General features: G+C 43.8%; 1 protein-coding gene across 1 annotated transcript in view; it reads right to left on the reverse strand.

Moving 5' to 3' along the window:
• Positions 1-227: 227 nt before the first annotated feature.
• Positions 228-19,158, reverse strand: part of LOC118801876 (reticulon-4 receptor-like 1) — a 65,573-nt gene continuing 46,642 nt past the window's right edge. The window contains exons 4-6 of the mRNA XM_036562272.1: positions 9,589-9,598; positions 9,047-9,498; positions 228-2,835 (exon numbers count right to left, since the gene is read on the reverse strand). Coding sequence (XP_036418165.1) covers positions 1,942-2,835; positions 9,047-9,498; positions 9,589-9,598 — 1,356 coding nt within the window. The 3' untranslated portion in view covers positions 228-1,941. The remainder of the gene's footprint in view (positions 2,836-9,046; positions 9,499-9,588; positions 9,599-19,158) is intronic.

Below are 19,158 nucleotides of genomic sequence, written 5' to 3' on the forward strand. Positions count from 1 at the left end.
TTTCCAGTGTACTTCTCAATGTCAGTTTGGGTCCAGGCAAGGTTTCCTTTACTTGTGGTAATGTTTCTTATTCCTGCCCATCTGACTGGATCTCTGTGTTTACACACTCTCCATTTTCACTTTTTCATCTGAATAAAGAACAAAATAGGAGTCTTTCTCACATAAACACACACACACATGCGCACACACAAACAGAGTAAAGAGAGTCTCTTGCAAACAGAGCCGTCAGCAGTAAGACCACATTTTCTCTTTAATGTTCTTTAGAAACAGCTTCTGCAGTCTGGTGGTGTTTGATAACAACAGACAAAAAGTTTGAGTCACAGCGAAGAAGAGAGAGAGAGGGAGAGAGAGAGAGAAAGAGCACGGGATGAGGACCAGGCTGTGGGGGAGGAAAAAAGGGTGACAGCACGGTGCACTCTATGTCTGAAATTATAACAATGAACGAATAGAAAAGAGAAGAATGCATGATTACAAAAAAAAACCCCTCGCCTTGAGGAGGAAGACACAGTCTTTTTTTTCTTAGAACGTGACGAGTGCTGTTCTCAAATAAATCAATGCTCACAATGACAGTCAGTTCATAGTAATCTCAGTTCACTTTAGTATAAATTTCTAGGAGTAGTCTTTGAGTAGAGGGAACAGAGAATGGGCTGGGGAAAGTGCCGTCCAGTCCAGAGGGGGCGCTGACAGTTTTCTCGCTCACTGTAGGAACTTTTTATTGGTCAGAATTATGGCTGAGGGACGTGAGGGACAGGCGTTTGGCCCCTCCTTTGTTCCGAAGGCTCACCCTGTAGCTCCAACGTTATGTCTATAGATGTGTTGGTCTTCAGGTTTGCGGTTTGCAGATGAGAGTTTTGTCTCTTTGTGCTCTCCTGTAGATTTCCTTGACCGTGGCGTGCAACTTGTGCTGTAGACAGATTTCCCGGTGAGCAATGAAATGGAGAAGCCCCATGTATCACGATGATGGATGGCATACTTGGGTGAACTGCCATGGGAGGAGCTATATTTGACCACATCACTTCTTTTACTACCATCTGCCCAATGGTTCTTGTAATATGCAGTGCCTTCCAGAGCACACAAACCCACGGCTAAGCAAACAAGACGCACTCAGACAGTCCCTGGCACAGAGTACCTCTCCACCTCAAAGACTGAGCCCCACTAGCAGCTTAAGGTCAACAGACTTCAGTGTGCTTTGAAAAAAAAGGTAGGTATTCCACATAAATGTGATGAAACATAAGGACATAAGCGCAAAACCCGCCTACGCGTGAGCTGAGCTTCAGTATGGCCACATCTCTGTCTAAAGCTAGAGAGAGACTGAGTTAAGTACCCTCCCTTTAATGCTGACAGGCTAATTCTTTAGCACAAGCGTACCTGAAAGCGCCCGTGTTAATATTTGGTTGCTGTGTCTCGCCCACGCACTTCGCCCTGCTGAGAACAGCGTGCATCAGCGTGTCCGTGGGCCGAAGGCCCAGTGCTTGTGATGGGGAGAAGATAATGGCCGTGGTCCAGAGCACGGTGGGTAACTAATGAGCCTGCAGTGCTGTGTAGGTTGGAATGTGTGCAAAAACATATACTGCTCGTCCTCCATCGCTTGTTACCGAATATGTGGCGTGTATGTTTGTGACCTTGGATCTAAATTGTGTTTGTACAGAACATCGGAGAACACAGGGACAGAGTCTACAAGGCTTTTACCAGCTCTTGGGGAAGCCAGAGCCAGGTATGTGAATTTCACCCCATCACGTACTGAAGTCCAGGCCTTTTAAAAAAAAAAATCAGGCTCGTGATTTAGAGTTTACCACATAAACACGTTTGATAACCGCACACACTTAAGAACGCACACATACAACCATACAAACCCACACACGCACATTAGTGTAGGAGCCAGAGTAGATTGAGGACTGAGTTAGTAGTCGAGTGTAACCACAAAGAAAGGGCCATGTTGGCTCAGCGCTGTATAAAGGTTATGAGGGGAACCAGCAGGGTGACAGGAAGGAGCAAAGAATGCACCAGTGACATTGCTCTGTTGGTGGCTCTCTGAACCCCACTAGGAGGCCCTACCGAGGTCCTTGGGATGCACTTGTTCTTTCGTCTTGGTGGGGATCCTCCGGGATTTGAAGGGTCATATTTGCCGTCCCCCTCCTTACTGCCCAAGTCTTTAAGGCTGTACACCTCGTTCTGGCTTTTGCCCTTCCGTCCGCGGTGCCTTGTGCAGTTCCTGTTGCGCCCCGCCTTTGGCGGCGCAGGCAGTGGGGATGACGAAGGGGGGAAGTGTTGGTCCTGGTGAGGCAGGTGAGGGTGGTGATGGTGGGAGTGGGATCGGTGATGATGATCCTTCTTCAGAGACACCCCTACATCCCCCTGGCTGGACTTGCTCTGGTGCAGGGACTCTGAACCGGTGCAGGCAGGCAACTCCTCCTTTTTCACCCGCTTCAGGTCTTTCCCCGCAAGCTCCGGTGGAGCCATGCACACCACCGAGGAGGTGGAGCCTCGGAAGCGCCGCAGCCAATCCCAGAGCGGCACGGCTTTGCAGTCGCATTCCCAAGGGTTGTCGTTGAGTCGTAGGTACTCCAGGGCTGGCAGCATTGCGAGGCTCTCGGCGGCCAGCTCCGGGAGGGAGTTGTTGAACAGGTAGAGTGTGGTCAGGCGCCGCAGGTCATGGAAGGCCAGCTGATGGATCCACTGGAGCCGGTTCTGGTGGAGTAGCAATCGGTCCAGGGCACCGAGGCCACGGAAGGTGTTCTGGTGGAGGCTCCACAGCCTGTTGCCATGCAGGAAGAGGTGGCTGAGATTCAGGAGGTCCACGAACATGTCGTCCTCCAGGAATTCCAGCTGGTTGTCCTGCAGAGAGACAGTTCAGATATTACTACAAAGAGTTCAGCAGTCAGACATCCAAAAATTTGCCTTCAATAGCCTTAGTTTCAGCTCAGAACTACTGAGTTCATTAAGAGCCAAGAGTCCATTCATTTTACTCCCAGTCAGTAGTTCATGCACATTGCAGAGAGAGGAATTCATTATCAGATATGTCTCCTTAAAAGGGACAAAAATGCTTTATTTTTCACTTCCTCATTTAGCATTGGGACCCTGGGCTCACGCTCAGCACAACCTGAAGCCCTATACATGTACACACGCAAGTATGCCACTTTATTAGGCATACTTACTTTATATCTACTGTTATTGTCCATTTTATCAGATCGCCTTATCATATAGGTGCACTCTGCAGTTCTACAGTTACAGACTGTAGTCCATCTGTTTCTCTGCACAAATTTTTAGGCCTTTCTTTATCCTGTTCTTCAGTGGTCAAGACCTCCACAGGACCACCACAAAGCAGGTATTAATTGGCTCATTCTCAGCACTGCAGTAACACTGACGTGGTGGTAGTGTGGTAGTGTGTGTTGTGCTGGTACGAGTGGATCAGACACAGCAGTGCTGCTGGAGTTTTTAAACACTGTGTCCACTCACTGTCCACTCTATTAGACACTCCTACCTTGTCAGTCCACCTTGTAGATGTAAAGTCAGAGACGATAGCTCATCTGCTGCTGCAGTTTGTGTTGGTCATCCTCTAGTCCTTCATCAGTGGTCACAGGACGCTGCCCACAGGACGCTGTTGGCTGGATATTTTTGGTTGGTGGACTATTCTCAGTCCAGTAGTGACACTGAGATGTTTAAAAACTCCAGCAGCACTGCTGTGTCTGATCCACTCAGACCAGCACAACACACACTAACACACCACCACCACGTCAGTGTTACTGCAGTGCTGAGAATGATCCCACCACCCAAATAGTACCTGCTCTGTGAGGGTCCATGGGGGCTCCTGACCACTGAAGAACAGGGTAAAAGGGGGCTAAGAAAGTATGCAGTGAAACAGATGGACTACAGTCTGTAGAACTACAAAATGCACCTAAGTGGAGCTGATAAAACTGATAATGAGCATATATACATATATTTCATGTAGTACAGAGAGTGAGTGTAGGGTGTCAGTGCTAAATGATTTTTTCCCATTTAAATTTTCATCACCGGACGTCATGTTGGTCTTTCCTTCATTGTAACAAGAATGAATTTGTGCTGCCAAGAACGTACAAGATATTGAACATTCTGAACAGCTTCTGTCATGCTTTAGTTGGCAAGTTGGATGTATCCTCAACAACAGCAGGAACTGGGAGCACTGCCAGACTGATAAATTGATGTCTATACAAGACTTTACAAATGTTTGCAGGCTTGTTTTTGAGCCAAGACAAGTGTGCCAAGCTAAGCATTTTATAGATTCACATTCAACTTAATACAGCTTAAAGCAATATGAAGAAAATCTGACATATTGGAGATGTGAATCACTTTTACAGGGATCAATTACTGAGATTAAGGCCTGAAGAAGACCTCTCTGTATCCCTGTGAATTAAACAAGCTGTTTTGTTGCTCTTTTAAACTAATAGTTTGGCAACAAATCAAATTTACATGATTTTCTATCTACTTCAATCAAATTTACAGTCAATCAGCCAAGTCATGATTTGCCTCTTTAGTTTAGAATTGGAGCTGCCAGGCTAACAGTGCGAACACAGAAATGACTTTGTTTCCACAAATACATGCCAAAATCTTCATATATGTGATTCAAATTTTGTCAGTAAGCTTTGAAAACTCATTTAGAAAAATACACTTTGTTAAAATATTATGGATTGAGCTTCTTTACACGTTTCAGCTTCATTATCATTAAACATAACGTCCCAGTTTCCAATACAGTTCTGCCTTCAAAGTGTAGGAGGATGTAGCACAGGGGCGTATATCATCACTGCACAGGTACATAGATTTAGCACAGTAATACTTGCTCACTGTATCAGAGATAAAAGTTACACACTGAATAATGATAAACTATGAAATTGTGTTGCATCCCATTTTACAGAAACAGGTAGTCTGGTATTTTACCACCGATTATGCAGACACATGCGAATTGTGGCCACAAACAAGCAAGACAGAAGTTCATTAAAGTTACCCTGCAAAAAATCTCTGTACATCGTGGTCATTTTTCACCCCACATTACAAAGAAGGCCTCCAGTGGGTCAGTCGAAAATCTACAGCTACACTGCTGCTTGAACGTTTGTGAAGCATCATGTGAATTTCTGCAAAAGTTTGACCTAAAATGAGATCAGATCTTCATGTAGGACACAACAATAGATGAACAGAACCCAGTAAAGCAAACAACACAAACAGTTTTATAATTTTTCACTCATTTATTGAACAAAGTGATCACATTTCTGTTTTTGGTCAGGAAAAGTATGTGAAGCTCTAGAATTATCAGTTTGGTATAGGTGATAATTAGGGTCAAGTGGCTCAGTCTGTTGGAAGACAATCAGTTAGCGTGTGGCTGACCCCACCCTATTTAACCCCTTATTCTCCTGGATATATTTGATTTTTTCCATCTGAATTTACACGACCAAATAGTAAGGCAAATTATTCAGTAACTGCATGAAATAAATGTACATTTTTGGGTTTTTATTGTAAAAGCTTTCCTCAAGTGAACAAAGAAATTGTCATGTATCCTCCGAGTACCTCGTTGGATTCGGACTCAATCTCCCAGAATCCTCTGGGAGATCACATGACCTCCACACAGCCAACAATGCCGACACTAACCTGGACTCAACATCCCAGAATTCTACGGAAGATCACCTGACTCCTCACGTGACTTCGCGTTCTCGTTCACCTGAATTCTAATGGGTGTCACCTGTGTTCTTGGTCATATGACAACTCTAGTTTATAGCCCGGGCTTTAGCCTAGGGACTTTGCGAGGTATTGTATCCACTGTGTGATCTACTGAGCGTTCATTCCATTGTAAGTTTTTTCGTGACCTTTGCCTTTCGTTTCTCGACTTTGCCCTTTTTGCTCTGCCCTTCGGATTATTTGCCATCGTGTACGATCTCAGATTTTTGACCTTTTGCCTGTATTCCTGACTACGTTTTTGCCTCTCCCTTTTTGGACATTCCACCTGGTGTTATGATTGAGTGTTTGCTTCTTTTGTGCTTTCTGGAATTGACCCATGATTGTTTTGTGACGTAAGTAAAGCCTCAGTAAAGCCTCCTTGGAGTTTTACATCTGTGAGCGTCTGAATCTGCTTGGCGCGTTACAGAAATGTGTTTTATGATACACATATCGCTATATGCTTATAATTTACTGCTGAAAGCCAAAAATCTTAGACGCTCTTTGTATTATTTTATAAAAATAATGTTTACAGAGCAGATCACTGAAGAGACGCCATCTGTTTATAGTTTATAGCCCAGATTTGTGAAAAATGGGTCGACTTTCAGTAGAAAAAAACTGAGTTCAGCTTCTTTTATTATAAGGGTTTAAAATTACATCACCATCTATTTGACTGGAGAGAAGACAGTTACAGCTCTCATATGACCCCCACCTTTAGAATGAAGCTTATGAAATATGAAAGTTATGAAGAATATGACGAAGTGCGTTTTGGAACCACTGGTGGTTCCAAGGAGTTCAAATGGTTAAGAAACATCTTCACCATCAAAGTCTGGTCTTTACCACACACATTTGCTAGTCTTGCCATGTCTCAGTCAAAGGAGTTTTCTGAGCACCTCAGAAAAACAGCTGGCAAAGCTCATTAGGCTGAAAGAGGCACCAAAAAAGTGAGTTTGGACTTTACCAATCAAACGGAGAACATTCAGTACCACTGATACCATCCCAGGAGAGGTCATCAAACAAAAATCACTCCAAGAGTAAGGGGTGTATTATTTTGAGAGATCACAAAAACCCTGGGGTACCATCTAAAGATCTGACCTCTCTTACACTGGCTAATGTCAGTAGAGTGTGAGTGTGTATCGGTCAGCACTGAGAGCGGCCACTACTGTCCAGTAAGAAGACTGCTGCCTGTTAAAGGCTAAAGACCAACTGGATGAAGAAGACTACTAAAATCATGATATATGAACAAAAAATCTTTATGGCTTCATTGAGAAATGTTATGTAATGTTAAGCGGTTTAGGGTTTTGCTGCTATTGGACCAGGACAGCTTGTTATCATTTGATGAAGCTATGATTTCTGGATTGTCTCAAGAAATCTTTTAAGTTTTTCTAAATGTGTTCTTGAGAAAGGTCTCTGTCAGATTCATGACGTGTTCTTAAAGTGCAGAACTGTTCTCACCTCTGTGCTCTTGAGTGTGTGTAGATTCTGTTCTTCCCTAAGAACAAACCCCACATAAGAGAACACTGGTGAGTCAGAGTCTTCGTCAAAACTGTGTAAGTGGGTCTTATGAAGAAATTTCCTCTTAGGAACCGTTGGTGAATGAGGCCCCGTGTTAAGGCATCTATCTGTGAACTGAACCACTACAGAGGTTGGGTCCTACGGAAAGACAGCGACACTAAAAACACCAGTTAGTCTGCAATGAATGGAGTCAAAGTCCAGACCTTATTCCAACAGAAATGTTGTGGCAAGACACAAAACGTACCGTCCTTGCAAGAAAGCCCACCAGTACCACGGAGTTATAGCAGTTTTCTGCGAAGAGGAATGAGCCCAGTGACCGTGCAGGGCTGATCAACACTTACAGGAGCCCTTTAGCTGAAGTCACTGCTGCTCAAGGGGGTCACACCTGTTACTGAAAGCACAAGTTCATATTCTTTTGTTGAATCACTTTGTTCAGTAAGTGAATGAAAAACTGTATGATTGTGTTGTTTTATTGAGTTCTTGTCTTTCAGGCAGCACTGTACACTAAATTTTTACATATAACACCTCAAAGAAGTGACTTTGACGGCAGCGCTGTTTACCTTTTCTCTGTCTTCGTTGTTTTCACTTACTGTCATGCCATGTAGTCTGACGTTGGCCTTCTGTTCTGCAGCTTCTTATTCAAGCTTTATGTTTCACCTTAAATGGTGCAGCAATGAAAGGTTGAATAAGAAGCTAATTTCAGAAATTAGAGAGGGGTCTGGTGAGTCACTGGTGGGTCCAGCTTTCAAATAAGACATTTCTTTATGCATTTCGCTGTTGTCGGAAGAAAACCTCGTATTTCCATAATGGTAACTTTACAGGAGAAGGAAAAAACATTCTTTACGTCTAATGTAAGTAAATGGAATCAGACTTTTTTCCAAGTCATTTTGGGTCATTTCTTTTGGTCCATTCATCATGCAAATTAGACACAATGTAAAGAGCAACAGGTATTTTCAAATTATGTCAAAAACTAGAAAACAACAAAAATGGAGATATGAGGTTTGCTTCCGACAGCAGCGATATATTCAGATCCAAACATATAAACTGAAGCACATTTGTGCAGAACATGTTCCTCAAATTTGAAATCAGACGTGTGCTGATTTTCTGTCTTTGCTCGCTGAGCTTCTCTACCTGCGTCACTCTGCAGTGTGTCTGTGGTGCGAATTCTCACATCCCTGTCTTCGGTCATCTTGCGTGGTGTGATATAAAATTGTGCTCAGGAAAGAAGTGATTCTGTTTACCTCAAACGGCTCCTTCTTTCAGCCACACAGAGAAGTTTATTCTTGTTTCTGTAGTTCATAGTCATACTGTGCTCTAAACCACGGCGACCTGGATGGTTTGAGCCGGTTGAGAGAAGGTTTGGCATGTATTTTTGGAAACTGTCTGGGATACTGCTTACATTAGCCTTATAGCTCCAGTTCAAAACTAAAGAAGCAAAACTGTGGCACCAAAAATGTCTTGGCTGATTTACTGCATTGGAGTAAATGAAAAATCATGTACATTTTCCAACAAACAATTTTTTAAGTAACCCTTGTTCTTATTGGCTGACCCTTTACAAAACACTGCCATGTATTGTTCCTCAAAAATCATTCCAGACTGAAATGTACAGAGCAAACTTTTTGTTTGGGCTCAAATCCTCAGTGACCTCCAAAAACATAAACAGCCAGTCCTTTCAGTTGAATCCTCCTGGCAGCCAGAGACAGGTATTCTTCAGATCTCTGCTACCAACTGTCTGCAGTAATAACATTCATTACCACGTCAACTTGAATAGGTTGAATAAACCGCTATAGGCCGAATGAGCAGTCATTTGTAAACGTGTGACAGTGTTTACGTGCTACATCAAAGCCCATACCTGTAGATAAAGGTACTGCAGGTTGTGCAGGCCATCGAAAAGGCCCGCAGGCAGGCTCAGGAGGCCGCAGTGGTAGAGGTGGAGCGCATGGAGGCGGTTCAGGCCCTGGAAAGTGTCGGCTGCCAGCGAGCGCAGGTGGCGGTTGTCGCCCAGGTCGAGCTCCTCCAGGCGTGTGAAGCCCATGAAGGTGGAGGGCTGGATGTAGGAGATGTTGTTAGAATAGAGCCACAGCATGACGGTGGTGGGGCTGAAGTGCCCTTGGAGCAGGCGCTGGATCTTGTTGTTCTGCAGAAAGACGCGCTCGCTCTGCGCCGGGATGCCCTCAGGAACCACCTGGAAGTTGTGTGCCTGGCAGCTGACTGTGCTGGGCGAGCTATAGCAGATGCAGTGGCGCGGGCACGACTGTGACAGCTCCAACCCACACAGCACCAGGAGGAACTCCAGACCACAGCCTACACAAAGGCAGGGAGAGAAAAGAGAGGCATTGTGAGTAAAAACAGTAATTCACTGTAGACACACAATTTGGTCATTGCATAGCCCACGCAGCTCGAGCTGCAGGTGCACATTCAACAAACACAAATCAGAAAAAGCAGGTTAGAGACAAAGTTAAAGGGAAATTCCACCCGATTGTTCAATAATTCCGCATAATTGGAATGTTGGGATGTAAACAAAGTTATTCAGAGTGGTTTGATGTGAAATGGTTCATTGTAAGGAAACTTACTGAGTTAGAGATGTTCACAGTGGTGGTGACAGGAATGTCTGAGTGAGACATTGTTCTATGATAGTTCTGAGAATGTTTATGTCTAAAATGAAAGGCGAAACAGTCCTCAAAGAAACGAAAATCAGGTTTTCCACTATACGTTACATAAAACACTTAGAAAACACTTGTAGGTTCACTGGACATTTTGGACAGTAAATGAAATGGCTATATTTGCATTGTCGTGATCCTGATTCCCATCACCACCACTGTAAAGAGCCATTTCACATCAAACCGCTCTGGATGACTTTGTTTACTGTCAACAGTAGAATCATGCAGAAATTTTCCAAAAATCAGTGGAAATCCTCTTTAACCGCTACAAAAGATAGAGCAATTACGTGCAAGCGAGGGAGATAAGGATGAAGATGGGAGAAGAAGGGAGCGAGATATTGGGGAAGAAAAAAGGGAATCAGATATGGTAATGGGATTAGAGGGTTTGGATCTCGCAACAACTGTATCAGCCCCATCTTCGTCTTCCAGATACGTTTGTCAACATAACAATACGAAGGCTTACAGCCCACACAACCACGCTGCTCTCAGTCTGAGGAGTTTTTGTAGCTGCTAGCACTGAATGAGGAAATTTCATTCATTCAGTAGCTCAGGGCCCAACTCCCCTACCGCCATTTACACAGCGTCTCTGAATACCGCACACACGTCGCCTTCAAGGCTGCTGTGAGAGTGTGAGAAATCAGTGGCATAATGCTGAGAGACCACACAACTGCATGTGCATAGCTGCATTCCCTTCTCCCTCAGTATAAAAATAAAATCACCTCTGAACAAGTGAGGCCTCCCGTTAACAGAGAAAGGAAAGAAGAAAGAATGTGTGTGTGTGCGTGTGTGCGTGTGTGCGTGTGTGTGTGCGTGTGTGTGTGTGTGTGTGTGTGTGTGTGTGTGTGTGTGTGTGCGTGTGTGTGTGCATGCTGAGGGGTGGTAATGGAGCCAGGCCAATGAGGATGAAGTCTGGATGAAGGACACTGTTGTATAAATGAGAATAAGCCTGGCTGAGCATCAGTCCAACTCTTTGATGCTGAAATGGAATCTGGAGTGCAGGAGAGGGGAAAAGAAAGGGAGGGGTGCAGAGGTGCACCATGGGAGAAATGTTTGAGGAAGAGTGAAAGGTGAGCCACTGAAGCAGTACAAGAACATCAGGTCTAAGAATAAGATTTCTACACCCAGACACCCCCGTCTAATCAGGAATTCAGCTCGTTTAAAGTCACTCACTGCTGACACAGGTGTTTAATTGTGCACACAAAGCTGCTATAATCTCCACAGAAAAGCACTGAGAAAAGAGTGGGACGCTCTGGAGCAGCTGCCCATGGGCCTAAGGTCAATGCCAAGCATCAACGAGAAGGGTAGCAAGTCCCTCAGCTGGGCTGTGGAGCAGTGGAACTGTGTTCTCTGAGTGATGGAGCTCTGGACTGAGCTGGAGTGGCCTTTGTGAACCAGAACTAATTGTCCAGCATCAGTACCTGACCTCACTAATGCTGCAGTCCATCTGTGTCTCTGCTTCATATGCTGCTTTACCCTGTTCATCACTGGTCAGGACCCCCACAGGACCCCACAGAGCAGGTACTGTTTGGGTGGTGGATCATTCTCAGCACTGCAGTAACACTGACGTGGTGGTGTGTTAGTGTGTGTTGTGCTGGTCTGAGTGGATCAGACACAGCAGTGCTGCTGCATGGGACCTGAAAGCAGCAGGAACAAGAGTTACAAAGAGAACAATCAGCAGTGAACTGCACTGCAGTCTTCTCTGCTCCTAAACTTCAAACAAAACTCCTACAGAACTGCTACAGAAGTAGAGAGGTGCACATCTGAAGTTTCCATTTAGACCCTTTATTCTGGTCAGATGAAATGAAAACAGAACTTTGGTAATAATTCAGTTCATATGCACAGTAAAGTATGGTGGTGGACGTATCATGATATGGGGCTGCTTCTCTGCAAACAGTACTGGGGCATTGTGCACCATTGCAGGAAACATGAATGGAGGGATGTACTGGGAGATATTTGGGCAAACTTTCATTTCAATTTGGCATTTAATTTTCCAAGAAATGGAAGAAGATGGACATTTCAACAGAACAATGACCACAGACATACAGCCGAAATAGCTCGAGTGGTTTCTATAAAAGATTGTGGTGCTTGCGTGGCCTAGCCAATCTCATCACTTCTCAGTCTCATTAAAAATGTATGGAGGATTTTAAAAATGCAAGTCTAACAGAAAAACTCTTGTACTGTTGCGGAATTCAAGACAATTTGCCAAGAGGAATGAGCCAAAACTGAGCCACAGTCCTGCAAGAATATAATTACTTCTTACTGTAGACTCCTCAAAGCTGTAATTGCCAACAACAGCTTGCAGCAAATTACTACGTTATCAGTTTGTGGCGTGGTGTACTTTTCTCCCCTATCAATTTATGTATCTTGTTTATGCTTATGAATACATACTAAGACATCATGAAAATATATTAAATAACAAAAACAAAAGGGTCTCAATACTTCGTTTCCCCTCATTACATATTAGGACTGTTTACACAAACCAGCCCCTCCATTGTTTCTACACTCACTGTCCTTTTATCAGCTCCACTGACCGTATAGTTTCACTTTGTAGTTCTACAGTTACAGACTGTAGTCCATCTGTTTCTCTGATACTTTGTTAGCCCCCTTTTACCCTGTTCTTCAGTGGTCAGGACCCCCATGGACCCTCACAGAGCAGGTACTATTTGGGTGGTGGATCATTCTCAGCACTGCAGTAACACTGACGTGGTGGTGGTGTGTTAGTGTGTGTTGTGCTGGTCTGAGTGGATCAGACACAGCAGTGCCGCTGGAGTTTTTAAACACTGTGTCCACTCACTGTCCACTCTATTAGATGCTCCCATCTTGTCAGTTAACTGTTTGCTAACCTATTCCATTTGCGGTGCTGCAGTGTTACACGGTTGAAGGAAAAGTCAAACAAAAGCAAAACTCAAAAGCAACCAGCACAGGACTTTTCAGCACTGTGTGTGTGTGTGTGTGTGTGTGTGTGTGTGTGTGTGTGTGTGTGTGTGTGAGTCTGTGTGTGTGTCTGTGTGTGTGTGTGTGTGTGTGTGTGTGTGTGTGTGTGTATGAGGGTGGCTGGAAAGCTTGGAGCCAGGCCAATTCTGGAAAGCTTTATTTTTACACACCTACATGTGCAGCGTCATGGCGACAGATTTGTCCTGTCAGTCTGTGCACAGTTATTTCATGAACTCCTCAGTGTGTGTGTGTGTGTGTGTGTGTGTCTGTGTCTGTGTGTGTGTGTGTGTGTGTGTGTGTGTGTGTGTGTGTGTGTGTGTGAGTGTGTGTGAGTGTCTGTGTGAGTGTGTGTGAGTGTGTGTGTCTGTGTGTGTGTGTGTGTGTGTGTGTCTGTGTCTGTGTCTGTGTGTGTGTGTGTGTGTGTGTGTGTGTGTGTGTGTGTGTGTGTGTGTGTGAGTGTGTGTGTGAGTGTGTGTGTCTGTGTGTGTGTGTGTGTGTGTCTGTGTGTCTGTGTGTGTGTGTGTGTGTGTGTGTCTGTGTGTCTGTGTGTGTGTGTGTGTGTGTGTGTGTGTGTGTCCTCAGCAGCTCTGCACTTGACAGTTGACCTTTTCCAGCAAAGCTTTTTGTCTCAAACCACATCCTGCTGCTTAAACACAGCCCCAAAACCAAACACACGACACGCAGGTTTAAATGTTACATCATTTTAGTTTGAAACACGTTTTCGTGACTCTAATTTCAAACCAAATTCTCAGGGTTTTACTTTAACACATGCCTCTGAGATTAAACAGCCACAGCCAAATTCTCTAAGAGTGACCCCTGGCATGTCCAGGTAGATTACGCAAACGGGGTCTGTTTATAATTATGTAAATTCACCATTATTGGTTCGCAGATGTGACCCAGGTCGGCCTCAAGGTCAGTAAAATATAACCGTCATGTAACACATTATACAACCTGTTTTATAAAAGGACAGTTTTGTACATTAACCTTTAGTCATACTTATCAACAATAACTACAGCATGTTGTGAATTCAGGAAAACGATTTATCTCGTCAGTCATTCAAACAAGCAGAGCAAAGTGAAAAGTTGAATAGCAGTTTTTGTTCTGTGTGCAGAAAGAAATCCCATCTGTCACTGTTTGACACTGAAATAACTGGAAAGAACGCAGCCTCTAAGCTGTGAGTACAGAATGTAAATAGAATGTAAATGTTAATCATTATGCAAATAACATTAAGCAAGTAGCTGTGTTTGTACATTTAAAGGTGCAGTGTGTAAGACGTAGTGGCATCTAGTGGCGAGTTTGCAGACTGTAACAAACTGAATACCCCTCCCTCACCCCTCCCTTTCCAAGAGTGTAGTAGAACCTACGGTGGCCGTCAGGTTTTCGCTTCTTTGACAACAATTCAAAGGATTCACTCTCTCTTGCTTTTTCCTGTGGTAAATAAAAAGTCTGATCCTCCATTTGTTAAAATTTCTCAAACTTCTCACAACACAAAATGGGCAGCAGCACCAGCAGCAACCACTGATTCTATTTTCTACGACTTCCAAATCAAGCTGCCCTCTCTAGAGCCAGTGTTTGGTTTGTCTGTTCTAGGTCACTGAAACATCGCAGTGCATTATGGCGGCCTCTGTTAGAAGAGGAGCTGCTCCCTGTGTAGATGTGAAGGGCTCATTCTAAGCTAATAAAAATACAATGATTCATAGTTAAAGGTGATCAATATAGATTAATAAAACACAGTTTTGTATACTATATTCCATTTATGCTGATATATCCCCCGAGTCCTACACACTGCACCTTTAAATATAGCAAATCATCAAAACTCAAGTTCCATCTGGGCCGTGTAGCAGAAGAGCACTGGTGTAGAGCCAGCCTACTGATTTTATTAGGGCTGTGAAAATACAACTCAGCACTGAATATGTGTCAAATCTAATGCTGATCATAAACAAACAACAACACTTTAATTATGGTTCCATTCACAAACATTTTAGCAACTCAGTCATTCTGAACAAAGCAATGTGTTTAATGCTAATATGAGAAGAATGGACCTATATAAGGTACTCGAATGGTCTACCTCAGATGGTGGATCAGTTATACAGAATGTGGACACTTTGTAGTACAGTGAGCTAATAGTCACATAATATTTATGGATTTTATGGATAGTCATTCTCAAAGACACATACGAACAGGCTTATTGACCTTTTTTTGACCCCCAGATTGAGCATCACTGGTTTAAGCACTATGTGGTTTTGGGGACACTTGATCATTTATGCTAAGCGCCCTCTTTTGGATTTAGGAGGCATAGCGCTGATTTAGGAATCTGCTGCTTAATGCACATTCCTTATATTTTTATAAACCTTATAAAAATAACATTTTTTGCTAAATAAATGTAATATTTCTAATAAAAATATAATGTATTTTAAATTCAAATATATATTTGAATATTTGACAAACACTTTTCTAATCTGACTCCTGACACCATCTAACAGCGCTGATTAGTAATCATGAAATCGACTGATTATTGTTACAGTAACAATGGACTAAAGGAGACTAAACTCTGCAGATCCTTTCAAAGATTCTAAAATACTTTAGTGAAAAAGATAAACTGGGAATTCTTTGTTAAAAACCCATATAAATAAAAACATAATCCTGTATGAGTGACCAGTAGGAGAATTTAAAATCCCAGATTAATAGTCAGCTCTGCATTAATCCATATAAACACATGTCTTTGTAATGCGTGCCTGTAGCTGTGAATCTGTGCCGGTCGTGACTATGAAACTTGAATTGAGTTTGAAGTGTTGTTGTGCCTGTACCTGCACATCCGTCACAAGGGAGAACAATCCAACCGCAAACCCGACTATACAAACATTTCAGTTTCAGACACACACACACACTCACGCACACACACACTCACTCACACGCACACACACACTCACTCACACACACACACACACTCACTCACACACACACACACACACACACGCACACACACTCACACACACACAGATATATTCCACACAACTCTCTCTCCCATGATTCCTCTCACCATCATGTCACATTTTTCAGCTCTCAGTGATCGGCATCCATCGTTTCCTCTTCCAATACTTTTATCTTTCTCTCAGCTCCGTAGTCTCTCCATCCTAAAGAGCAGTACGGTGCATTATTGAGCTTCATAACTCAAGTAAGATTGAGACACATTACACTGAGAGAGATGCTCATCAGAGGATAGTCAGCTCAATAACAGTGACAATAAACTCGAAGGAAAGCAGAGCAGAGCTGCATAATGAGGATCGTATATCAACGTTTATAGTTCTTACACTGAATGAATACAGGCAGTCTTCGCCATCAGGCCTGCACTGTGCAGATTGCTGTCAACAGTCCAGTGTCTCCTGCTGTTCTCTATGCTCAACGGGCAAAAACCGCACTGTAAATGTTATTGACGATCGGAAATCTTGCATTTCATTCAAGCATGCAATCAGTTTGGAACTGCAAACTGTGAATGAGTTTCAGCGAATATGAAAGCGGTTCAGTCCCAGTAACTTTATTAGATCCAAATGCTGAATTCATGATGACCCAGAATAACCAAATTTCAGAATGAAGTTCTGGTGTTTTATGGAGTAGACAAGTCAAATCAAGTCAAGTCAAAGTTTATTTATATAGCTCTTTTTACAACACAAAGCAGCTTTATAGAAAAGTCCCCATGAGCGTCGCCAGTGAGAAACACTGAGAGGAACCAAGACTCAAAAAGGGGAACCCATCCTCCTCTGGACCACACCAGATAGCAAACAGCGTTAGAATAAAATATTAGAATACAAAACGGGAAAAACAGGTGAAGCGATGGATGTAATTAAATAGGTTGAGTCTGTGCAGCAGCAGCAGCAGCATCAGTAAGTAGATGAAATAAGTGCACGTCAGAGATGGGAGGAACGTGTTGTTGGGCGGAGGGTCAAGCCTGTGTGCTTTATTATTAATTAATCACATTAGTAGACTCATAAAAAAACAAGATCCATTGTTTTGTAGTTCACAAGACGGCACTGAGAAGGTTTGTTTTTCTTTCTGTTGAGACCAAAGTCGGCGGTCAGTCTTAACCAGAGCGACTTACAAAAAGTGCTTTGTCTATCTAGAGAAAACTAAACTCTGCAGGAAAGCAGATCTCCAGGAGGAGATGGATGAAGTGTAAACCTTATTAGAAGCTTTCTTAGGCTCAGTTCACAGTCAGAGTAATAACTCTGATCTCACATGAACACATGGCTCAAGAATGGTGAGGATATTGTTTCATGGGACCTCCAACCTCTAGAGGATGCGTTGAGCTCGGAGCAGGAGGAAACTAGCAGGCTTGGCGAGGTGTTTTGAAGCACTTCTGCTATTATGAAATCCAGACTGGTTTAAATACATTAGTACTGATTACCACTAATCCCTCCTGTCTCTGGCTCGCCTCGTTTAAGGCTGTATCGCTCCATCTCTCCTTTCTTTCATGTTCATTCAATCCCTCCCGCCGACCACTCACTCCCCCTTTTCAGTCCGGTCCGATTTCAATTATTTTTAAACCTTATCTGGACGCTTATACCGTGGACATACTGCCATGTTAATTAGGTATGAAGCTTCCATTTTACAGGAGATTGTGTGTGTGTGCGCGTGTGTTTGTGTGTGTGTGTGTGTGTGCGCGTGTGTGTGTGCGCGTGTGTGTGTGTGTGTGTGTGCGTGTGTGTGTGTGTGTGTGCGCTAGCCAGAGGCTGATGAGCTGTCTCTTGATAAAGGGACTAATTTCACTTATATTCTTCTATTTATCAGTTGTACATGCAGTCATAGCTACAGGAGTGTGCAATTATTTTGCCCCCCCCTCCCCCATCTCCTTTGTGTACCTCCTTATTGTGCTAGTTTTGCTCTCATTATCCATATTCTTCTCTGTAATGGTCCTTTTTGCATTCCTCTCTCACTTCCTGAAGAGATGGCGTGGGCTTTAGAGGTATTTCTCTCTCTTTCTCTGCCTCTTTCTCTCTAAAACGCTCGAGAAGGGTGGTCCTGTTGTAACGCTAGTGGCTCTGAATTCAGATCAGACATGGACACTTTTACTAATGGACCAACATCGTATGGAATAATAATAAGAAGAGACATCCTGCGATGAGAGGCCCACCAAAGCGTGACAGAGAGTGACGGGGGGGTGTGTGTGTGGCCGACGGACGGATTGAGATGTCACCAAAGCGCCACAGCGCTCTTGTTTGGCCACACAACAGACCCCTGTCTCAGTAATAGAATGAGTAAATCGTTTTGGACTCATCAGGGCTCAGCCCTGCCAGCACCATCGCAGGCGATATTCAGCACTGAACACGACGGGTTCATGTCTCAGTGCCAGCTCACCACTACTCTGCCAGCCCACTGTCCATCTTTTGCTCCAGTCATGGGTGTCACTCTCCTCTCTCTGCTCCGTCTCTCACCGGCGTCTAACGGTAGCCTGCAGATCACGCCCCAGACCAGGTAACGTCAAAGCATGAAGCCACAGCTGGAGTGCAGGTTAGTCAGTCAGCAATTATAGTTAGTGAACGTTTGTTAGCAAATATAAACTCAAAGTTTCAGAATAGATTAAAATGCTTAAAAAACTTAAAATCAGTGCTTTAGTGTGTTCGCTAGCTAAATGTAGTTATGTTCTAACTGAAGTTTGGGGGAGGAGCATGACTGAAACCCCTCCTTCTTTCAATCTAACACCCTATAAATTCACCTCCTCACCTTCCGTTCCCGTGTTGAAGGGTTCGTAGTCCCCACCGCCCCCCCACCATCTCCTCCCTGATCCTCAGCCCTACATCAGTCCTACTACAGCTATGAGGAGGTCCGGCCTTCTAGCTACAGGCAGAAGCTGCCCAGAACTCCATCCCAACCTCTGTTCTGCCTGATTCTGAATCCAGCTCCTCCATATTCCACTGAAATAAAGTCATACCAAGTTTTCCACCCAGGCTGCTGCAGTTTTTGTCACTACAGTTTTCTGTCAGCTCTTGGAAATCAGACTTCTGGACAGTTTCTGAGTTCATCCTGGAGTTTTTGGCGATCTGGACCTTCTCGCTACAGGAAGAAGCTGCCCGGAACTCCAGCCCAAGTTTCCAGTGCGGTAGTTAAGCTGCTCTGGCAGTAGTAGCTCACAGTTTGAGGAGCTGGTGTTGTTCAACAATAGAGTTGAATTACAATATTAAACTTGCTTTCATGTGACGTTATTTCAGTGTGCAGAAGTGTTGCTTGCTCAAATAGCCAAATAGATTCCAGTAAATCACAAAGCCAAAAGTCATGTTCAAACAGGATTCATGCCGTTTGTTAAATGGTTCCCCAGTGCACAGGTTTCTGCAGAGTTCCCTTTGGAAATCAGTAACCAGAGCAAAAACGTTAGATC

This window comes from Colossoma macropomum, unplaced genomic scaffold, assembly GCF_904425465.1.
Source record: "Colossoma macropomum unplaced genomic scaffold, Colossoma_macropomum, whole genome shotgun sequence".
NCBI classification, from domain to species: Eukaryota; Metazoa; Chordata; class Actinopteri; order Characiformes; family Serrasalmidae; genus Colossoma; species Colossoma macropomum.